The following is a 10,760-nucleotide window of genomic DNA, read 5'->3' as shown; positions in this document are numbered from 1 at the left end:
GTCACATTAGCTATGATTTTCAGAAGACTGGAATATATTTAAGATAATATCCATGCTTTGTGGCCATGCTTTTTTAACTCTCAATTTGTCAATCTAGTTCCCTTATCTTAACTAGATTATGTTAATTAGGCTGGTGGCAACATTCATGTTTACAATTTTGCCTAAAACGGAGCCTTCCATGAACAACACAGGCAAAGATAAAATAATAAATTAACTTTCACTCCTTTTTTTCAATTTTCTCTCTTCCTTTACAAAGATAGGCATATTTCTGGTAATAGTTTTAAAGTTGTGGAAAGGCTTTATTATATATTTTGTTACAGAACTAGAAAATTTCAAAAAATAACTGTTTGGAACCACAAATAATTAAAAAGAAACATAATAATAACCCCATAAAAAAGCATTCTGGCGCCTGTTAGAATTTTTCCTCAAATTACAAAATGTAGCTCCCCACGCTTTCCAATGATTGTTACGTTAGCCATGAATTTCTATGATTTCAGCTGAATATACTTCGATACAATTTTCCTTCTTAAGACATGGTCATGGCTCATTTTTTCTTCAATAGTTCTGTCATTTCAGGAACAACCTGCAAATTAAAAAAAATGTTATTAAGCAACTTGAGTCTTCATTGTGATATGGTCACAGCTCCTTAAGAAGTAAAAAGAGGCCAAAAGAAACAATGTGAATCACTACAGAGGTACAAAGTGTCCCCTTCTCTCCCCCACCCAGGAACTCCCTGTTCACCCACAGTCTATCTTTCCATCCATGAGGAAACTATAAACCTTGGGAGGGAAAGGTCATCTGGGACATATGGCTGGCAGGGCCAAAGCCCACTCATGGCCTAGGAGCCTTTCTGACATAACCCCAAACCTCAGAAAGGCACCACAGAAAATAGGAAGTCCAACTTTTCTGTGCTGAGAATAGTGTATAGTTTTTACCTTCGTGTTTCCTAGCATTCTTCCTTCCCTCGCTGCATTCCTGCCCTTCCTTCGAAGTCCACACCAGAGTCTCTTGCTTAGTCATGACTCCTGTCAACCTCCTCTAGTACTTGTTTTCTCATTGTTCATTCATTTATTCATCATTCATTTAACAAACACTGCGGCTGTTGTTCCTCAGCACATGTTACTATCTTCTGGCACATAAAAATGAGCTGCATGCTGAACATTACCCATCATCACTCTTTATTAAAATCAAGGCCTTGTGCTGATGCAGTGGCTGGTCAGCAGACACAGTAAGAAACCACAGTGAGGGAAACTGACCGAGTTGGCTCCCAACTTAAAAAGGATTAATTACTAACCCTTGGTCTTGGCAGTTTAGTGGCTGCAACTGGAGCTTTTGGTGTGGAGCTGCTTTGTAATAGCCTGGACAACAGAGGAGGGCTACATGTGGGGACTGCAGGGGAATGTCACACAAAGCCCACCTGAAAACTAGCTGAGCCACTCGTGTAAAATATCAATTACTCAGTCTTCCAAGGGGCTGTCAACTGCCCCAGCTCACAAAGATCCCAGCTGAACTCGCCAATGATGAATATAGCCTCTCAATTATTTAAGACAGCTACATTTCCATTAGGTGGAAATAATGCGTTCGTACAAAATTTATTAAGGAAATTGTTGACATGTTGTTCCTTCCAAATGTCACTTTGTCTCCAGCCTATTAAAAGGCCCATGTTTACCATGGAGCCAGGAGGCATTAGCTCAGGGGCAGCATTAAGTGCTGGCACCACTTCTCCCAGCTTTTCTCAGTGGAGAGACCATGAGCTTATGCCAGTCACACAGATGACATGCTAAATGAGCTTCATGTGGGACCTACGTGTTTCATGAAAAATAGGCTAGAGGCCAAGTTCTTTTAAATAAAACATTAATTTGGTTTAGAATACAGTTTTTAAAAACCTTACAGAATGTCCCCCTGCCACACTCCCCAAAAAAGAGTCGAAAGGTCTTTCTCTCTCCATCCTCTATATCCTTTTTATTAGATCAACCTCAGACTTTCCAAGCATACCACACAATGCCTTAGTTAGGAAAAAGAACATGTCAACTCAGTTTACTGAGTATCTTGATGGTCTTAGCACACTGAAAGATCTGGATTCTTATTTTTATTCTATTTTAGATACTGCAGAGGCAGTTCCCTATTCAGTAAGACCAAATGAGAGTGAATTTATGTTTAAAATACGATAATCTATTGATATAAGTCACAGCACAACTATATTTCACTCATTTACCTAGTATTTCCTCAGGATAAGCACTACGGGAGATAAAGAAGTTCAGGCCTGATTCCTGGCCATGAGGAGTTCCACTCACTATTTGGAGAGAAGAGCCAGAGGCCTATGAACAACCCAATTAGAAATGTGCTCATCTTCCACTGTAATGTAAGAGGATGAGAAGAATGGCACTAAAAGCTCCAAATTCAGGAGTCCTGAGGAAAGTTGAGACTGGTGCAGACTAAGAAAAATCAGGACATTACCATGGAGAAGAAAAAGATACTGAGCAAAAAAATAAGGAGGCAAACAGAGATAAACATTGCAGGTTCCAGAGACAGTAAAGGGATTAGAATGACTCCAGTGAATGACTATGCTGGGAAGAGGTGAAAAAGGTTTAAAAAGACAGGAGGTATGCCAAGTCTAATCAATGGGAACACAATAGTCTCTCCAACGGAGATGGACAACTGGATATCCACACATACAAAAGAATGATGTTGGATTGGACCTTCACCTCACACCATATACAAAAATTAATTCAACATGGATCCACAACCTAATTATAAGAGCGAAAACCATAAGACTCTTGGATCATGACAATAGATTCTTAGATATGACATCCAAAACATAAGCAACAAAAGAAAAAAATAGATGAACTGGCCTTTATCAAAATTAAAACCTTTTGTCATCAAAGGACATTATCAAGAAAGTGAAAAGACAACCTACAAAATGGGAGAAAATATTTAGAAATCATATGTCTGACAAGGGTTTAACATCCAGAATATATGAAGAAATCTTACAACTCAACAACAAAAAGACAAGCAATTCAATTAAAAAGCGGACAAAGGACTTGGATAAACATTTCTCTAAGAAGATATACAAATGGCCAAAAAGCACACATGAAAAATGCTCAATATCACTGGTCACCAGAAAAATGCAAATCAAAACCACAATGAGATACCACTTCACAACCATTAGGATGGCTATAATAAAAGACAATAACAAGTGTAAGCCAGTGTATGGAGAAACTGGGGCCCTTGTATACTATTTGGTAGGAATGTAAAATGAGGCAGCCACTTTGTAAAACAGTCTGACAGTTCTTCAAAATGTTAAACATAGAGTTGTAAAGTAAACCAGCAATTCCATTCCTAGATAAATATCCAAACAAGATGAATCAGTGCACAAAAACTCATACATGAATGCTCATGGCAGCATTATCTACAACAGACAAAATGTGGAAACAACTCAAAAGTCTATCAGCTGATGAATGGATAAACAGATTGTGGCATATCCATATGATGGCTATTACTTGGCAATAAAAAGGAATAAAGTGCTGATATATGCACTTTATTCACTGCAACACTTTATTCACTAAGGTTCACTACAACATGGTGAACCTTTAAAACATTATGCTAAGAAGCCAGCCACAAAAGACCATATATTACATGATTCTATATCCAAGACTGGCAAATCTACAGAGACACAAAGTAGATTAGTTGTTGCCAGGGGCTGGGGAGAATGTGAATAGGGAGTGGCTGCTAATGGGTATGGGGTTTCTGCTCAGTGTGATGAAGATGTTCCAGAATTAGACAGTAGTGATGGCTGCATGCATAACTCTGTGAATATACTAAAAAAAAAAAAACCCCACTGAACTGTACATTTTAAAAGTGTAAATTTTACAGTATATGAATTACATCTCAGTAAAGCTATTATATTAAGAAAAAAACAAAGATCCCAAACTACCAGTCAGGTGGTGCCCTCTGCCCTATCACTCTAACTCTGATTATGATATTTACCATTTATTAAGCACCTACTATGTACATGTATGGTAGGAAATACAAACAGGTAGGCTAATATTTAACATAGACTATACTAGGTGCAGTATAATCTCATTTAATTCTCATTACAAGGTAGTGTAATATTTATATTATCTATGAGAAAGCTTATATTCAGAGAGATTAAATAACTTGGCTAAGATAATTTAATTAGTATGTGCCCAAGACAGAATATGAAACAAAGCTCATAATTACCATACCATGTTACTTCTGTCATATGAAGAAAAAAAAAAAAAACTTGTCCTAACTCATATGATTGTTGAAGGGTAAAGTGAAAGGATGAATATAAGAAAATAAAATGCTACGCATATACATTTTTACTCCAGACATGATGAAATTTGGTGGACACAGTATCCCCTAGAGAATTATTAGTCTAATAGCTATATACACTTGTTATGTGTGATAGTTTGAAATTTTTAATTTTTAAACAAAAATTTGATCTAAAAAAGCCCTTTGTATACAGCTATTATTTGACTTGATGTTATTTTAAGATCATAATCCCAAATAGATAATAATTTTCATTCATCATTTGCATACTTGTATTTTTAAAGTTGTTATACCTTTAAATATTTGATTTTTAAAGAGAGGGTGGCTCTAGTGAGAAGTATATTCACTGAGCCACCCTGTCTCTTCTTCTGTCAGAATTACTATAATATTCATCTGGAATCATTCTGATTTCAACTGAGAAAACAATTTGGTTTCTGCCTATTTCTGCTTTGGCTGCTAGTGTGTCAAAGATGTGGTTCTATTTACTGCAATATATCTAAGGTACAGGAGTAGTGGTGAACCACCCAGCTGTGGTACCTGATGAGCTGGAAAGGCAGAGTGATGAGAAAACGAACAGAATCAGGAGCCTGGCTTAGGTGTGCCAGTAACTTGCTGAGCATCTTCCCCAAATCACATCTCTCTGGGACACAGACAACTTAAGAAGAACACACCCTGCATGTTACTCATATAGTAATAAATGGGAGGCTGCAACTCAAGCAGAATATTTAGTATCTTCTTTACTAGTTTTTCCCCAAACTGCATTTTTAAGGACTGATTAACTTTCTCACTTTGTATTAATCAAAGGCATATATAACTGTACTTCAGAACTTCTGAGCAGCATGAGATAGACACTACCGTAATTCTAGCTAAAGGCAAATAAAAATTATGTCTTACTTCAAATAGTCTCCCTGTAGTCAAGTGTGGACTTCTTAAGGGATGGAAGATGATACTCCAAGCAAATGGCAGCCAAAAGAAAGTGAAGCTAGACTCATATCAGACAAAAAGACTTCAAGACAAAAAAATTAACAAGAGACAAATTGGACAATGTATAATGAAAAAGGGACAGTTCATAAGAAGACACAACTTATTAACATATATGCACCTAACAGAGGAGCACCAAAATATATAACACAACTATTAACAGACCTACAGGGAGAAATTGACAGCAACACAGTAATAGTAGGAGATCCTACTTATAACAACCAATAGATAACTCAGACAGAAAGTCAATAAGGAAAGAGCAGCCTTAAATGAAACGTCAGATCTGATTTGATAGATTTGTACAGAACAGGCCATCCAAATGCAGCAGAATACACATTCTTCTCAAGTGCACATGGAATTTTCTCAAGGATAGACCATATGTTGGGACACAAAACAACTCTCAATACATTTAAGAAGACTGAAATCATATCAAGCATCTTTTCTGATCATAATGGTATGAATCTAGAAATCAACTACAAGAAGAAAGCTAGAAAAAAATCATAAAAATGTGGAGAATTAACAACATGCTACTGAACAACTGTTGGGCCAATGAGGAAATCAAAGGAGAAATAAAAAATTACCTGAAGACAAAAGAAAATGAAAACATGACATACCCAAATCTATGGGATGGAGCAAAAGCAGTACTGAGAGGGAAGCTTATAGCAACACAGGCCTACTTCAAGAAACAAGAAATATCTCAAATAAACAATCTACCCTCACACCTAAAGGAACCAGAAAAAGAACAAAGCCCAAAGTCAGTAGAAGGAAGGAAATAATAAAGATCAGAGCAGAAATAAATGAAATAGAGACTAAAAGATGATAGAGAAGATCAGTGAAACTAAGAGCTGATTCTTTGAAAAGATAAACAAGATTGACAAACTATTAGCTAGATTCACCAAGAAAAAAAGAAGGCTCTGATAAATAAAACAACAAAAGAGGAGAAATAACAATGGGTACCACAGAAATACAAAGGATTATAAGAGAATATTATGAACAGCTATACACCAACAAACTGGACAACCTAGAAGAAATGGACAAATTCTTAGAATCATACAACTTTTCAAGACTAAATCATGAAAAATAGAGAATGTGAATAGACCAGTCACTAGTACAGAGACTGAAACAGTAATCAAAAGCTCCCCAGAAAACAAAAGTTCAGAACCAGATGGCCTCACAGGTGAATTCTACTAAATATTCAAAGAAGATTTAATACCCACCCTTCTCAAACTATTCCAAAAAACTGAAGAGGGAACGTTTCCTAACTCATTTTATGAGGCCAACATCATCCTAACAGCAAACCCAGACACAGACAACACAAAAAAAGAAAATTACAGACCAATCTCTCAGATGAATATAGATGAAAAAAATCCTCAACAAAATATTAGCAAACCAAATAGAACAATACGTTAGAAGGATCACACACCATGATCAAGTGAGATTTATTCCAGGAATGCAAGGATGGTTCAACATCTGCAAATCAATTAACGTGACACACAATATTAACAAAATGAAGGACAAAAACCACATGATCATCTCAACAGATGCAGAAAAAGCACTTGACATGATTCAACATCCATTTATGGTAAAATCTCTCAATAAAGTGGGTGCAGAAAGAATGTACTTCAACATAATAAAGGTCATATGTATCAAACCCACTAACATCACAGTGGTGAAAAACGAAGTTATCCCTCTAAAGTCAGGAACAAGACAAGGATGCCCACTCTCACCACTCTTATTCAACATAGTACTAGAAGTCCTAGCCAGAGCATTTAGGCAAGAAAAAGAAATAAAAGGCATCCAAATTGGAAAGGAAGAAGTAAAAATGTCACTATTTGTGGATGACATAATTTGACATATGGAAAACCCTAAAGATTCCACCAAAAATCTATTAGAAGTAATAAATGAATACAGCAAAGCTTCAGGGTAGAAAATCAACATACAAAAATCTGCTGTTTCTACATACTGCCAATGAACTAGCAGAGAGAGAAATTAAGACAACAATCCTGTTTACAATCACAACAAAAAGTATAAAATGCCCAGTAATATATTTAACCAAGGAAGTGAAAGACCTATACAATGAAAACTGTAAGACATTGTTGAAAGAAACTGAAGAAGACATAAATGAATGAAAAGATATTCCATGCTCATAGACTGGAAGAATTAACATTGTTAAAATATTGATACTGCCCAAAGCAATCTACAGATTCAATGCAATCCCTATCAAAATCCCAAGGACATTTTTTGCAGAAGCAGAACAAAAAATTCTAAAGTTTACATGGAACATAAAAGCCCCCCCAAAACCAAAGCAATCCTAAGGAAAAAGAACAAAGCTGGAGGTAGCCCATGCTCTGATTTCAAACTATATAACAAAACCATAGTAATCAAAACAGCATGGTATTGGCACAAAAACAGATACACAGATCAGTGGAAAAGAATAGAGAGCCCAGAAATAAACCCACACCTATATAGAAAATTAATTTACAATGAAGGAACAAAGAACATACAATGGAGAAAGAATCGTCTCTTCAATAAATGGTGCTGGGAAAACTGGACAGCCACAGGCAAAAAAATGAAAATAGACCATGCCCCACACAAAAATCAATTCAAAATGGATCAAAGACTTGAATGTAAGACCTGAAACCACAGTACTCCTAGAAGAAAACATAGGCAGTATGCTCTTTGATATCAGTCTTAGCAACATCTTTCCAGATATGTCTCCTCAGGCAAGGCAAACAAAAGCAAAAAATAAACAAATGGCAAACTAAAAAGCTTCTGCATGACAAAGGAAATCATTGATAAAATGGAAAGACAACCTATGAAACAAGATACAGGCAAATCATATATCCAATAAGGGGTTAATATCCAAAATATGTAAAGAGCTCATACACCTCAACAACAACAAAACAAACACCCTGATCAAAAAATGGACAGAGGAGCTGAAAAGACATTTTTCCAAAGAAGACATATGGATGGCCAACAGGCACATGAAAAGATGTTCAACATCACTAATTATTAGGGACTTGAAAATCAAAACCTCATTTCTGTTAGAATGACTATTATCAAAAAGGCAAGAAATAACAAGTGTTGGTGAGGAAGTGGAGAAAAGGGAACCCTCCTACACTGCTGGTGGGAATGTAAATTGGTGCAGCCACTATGGAAAAAAGTATGGAGATTCCCCCCCAAATTAAGAATAGAACTACCACATGAACCAGCTATCCCACTCCTGGGTATTTATCTGAAGAATACAAAAACACTGACTTGAAAAGATATACGGGTATTTAAAATGACCCATATACAAGGATCTACTGCATTGCGCAGGGAACTCTGCTCAATGTTATGTGGCAGCCTGGATGGGAGGGAACTTTGGGGGAGAATGGATACATGTATATGTATGGCTGAGTTGCTTTGCTGTGCACCTGAAACTATCACAACATTGTTAATCGGCTATACTCCAATATAAAACAAAAAGGTTTTAGAAATTTTAAAAAGAGAAAAAAGATATATGGGGACTCCTGGGTTCACTGCACTATATTTACAACAGCCAAGATAGGGAAACAACCTAAGTGGCCATCAAACAGTGAATGGATAAAGAAGATGTGGTGTATACATATACAATGGGATACTATTCATCCATTAAAAAAGATGAAATCTTGCCATTTGTGACAACATGGATGGACCTTGACAGTATTACGCTAAGGAAATAAATCAGAAGGAGAAAGACAATTTCACTCATGTGGAATATAACCCCTCCACACCAAAACAAAGTAAATGAACACACCAAATAAAAAACAAACACTAGAATCAGAGAACAGAATAGTGGTTACCAGTGGGGAAGGGGCTTGGGGGAGGGTGCAATGAGTAAAGGGGATCAAAGGTATGGTGATAGGTGGAAACTAAATTTTTGGTGGTCATCATGCTGTAGGGTATACAGAAGTAGAAATAAAATGTTGTACACATGAAACTTATATAATGTTATAAAACTATGTTATCTCAATAAAAAAAATTTTCAAACATTTTTAAAAGTGCGCTTCTTAAAACACCAAAAGTAGCTTGAGAATATCAGGTTGGAAATCAGCTGACTGGATGATCTTTGAGGTCCCTTTCCACTTTTACTGTCCTAGGACTCTCAATGAGATATCTCTTTGATCATGTGCATGAGCACACACACACACACACACACATACACAATACAGATACATACGCTCTCTCATGTTAAACCTGGGAGCTGCCCTTAATGCAAGAGGCACAATGTGTGGGACACCACTGCATCTATCATTGCTACAAAGATAGCAATGATATCCTGCCTTGAGGCAGGTGCATCTTTGTAGCAATGATAGATGCAATGGTGTCCCACACAGTATGAACATCACAAATTTCCGACTGTCTAACACTTCATTCTTTTATCCAGTAAGCCCTGCATGTGAGTAGCAATACACAGTACACAAGCAGACAGAATAATATAACTTAAAATAAACAAAATTACTTATAGATTTACTCAAATATTCTCTTGAGGAAAAATAAAAGGTAACTACAGTACATGCCTGTCTGCAAACATATCAACATGATACATGGTTAAGGTTCAGAAAGTGTTTGCTTTCATTTTTAAATTAAAAGGTCTTTATCCCTTTATCTGTATCTCACTGGAACTAAATGCTTTCTACTTGAACAAAGGTATTATTATAAAGAAATACAAAAACATTTATCTTTTTCATACTAACTTTTCCTCCCACTGGGATATCTTGGTCAAATGACTGCCACTACTATTTGTTCTTACATAGTTGGGCCAGGTTACAGGAGCAGCTAACCTACCTAAACCCTAAATTTCAGATACAGAACCCCAGGATCACAGAAGAGGGGGCGTATTTTTCCCATGCAATATACAGGCTCTTTTGGGAGGGGGGGTTCCATGGGGAAAGCTGCCCTATGCTGACCCAGGACAATAGCCCCAATTCTAGTCTCTCCATGAAGTCTGGACCATTACTGAATAATTCTGAGCATTTGAAGGGCCCATCTTTCACTGAACATGAACATACACTTCAAAATACAGATGTGCTCTCAAAGTACACTCATTAGTTCATCTGGATCATAAACAGTGCTGGAGAAGCCATGGTAATGGGCCAATCCTCTTGCTGGGGAGACCACCCCTGGCTCTGTTCTCAGGTTGCAGCCTCTCCATTAAGGCCCACAGTAGCTCATTATACTTCTATGTGAGGGGTTCCTCACTCCAGTAAACCCAGGGTTGGATGCTACTTTCAGAGCCTCAATTCCTGCATGAGTAATTTCTGCACAAGGTAACCTGGAAGCTAGTAGACAGGCCCTGAGGGACAAAAAGAGGCCAGGCCATGCATAAGCTATGACCTTTAAATGTGGCCAAATGAATATCAGGTGCTCAACAATATCACTAAAGTAATTCTCTCACAGAGAGGGCAAATACGGGGGTGGTAGCAGGGTAGAAAGAACACTCAAAAAAACGAAGAGTGCGAGGA

The 10,760-nt window shown here is 37.0% G+C and overlaps 1 protein-coding gene across 2 annotated transcripts in view; it reads right to left on the bottom strand.

The window, feature by feature from the left end:
* Positions 1–279: 279 nt before the first annotated feature.
* The window catches only part of ETFA (electron transfer flavoprotein subunit alpha), a 90,956-nt gene continuing 80,475 nt past the window's right edge, over positions 280–10,760 (bottom strand). For both annotated transcript variants that reach the window (XR_003681665.2, XM_007113027.4), the window contains one exon: positions 280–583. Coding sequence is in view for 1 of the 2 variants with exons in the window: in XM_007113027.4 (XP_007113089.2) it covers positions 545–583 (39 nt within the window). In the remaining variant the exon portion in view is untranslated. The remainder of the gene's footprint in view (positions 584–10,760) is intronic.

This window comes from Physeter macrocephalus, chromosome 11, assembly GCF_002837175.3.
Source record: "Physeter macrocephalus isolate SW-GA chromosome 11, ASM283717v5, whole genome shotgun sequence".
Classification (NCBI taxonomy): Eukaryota; Metazoa; Chordata; class Mammalia; order Artiodactyla; family Physeteridae; genus Physeter; species Physeter macrocephalus.
Note: the sequence above shows the minus strand (reverse complement) of the source record. Positions and strands in the feature narration are given on the sequence as shown.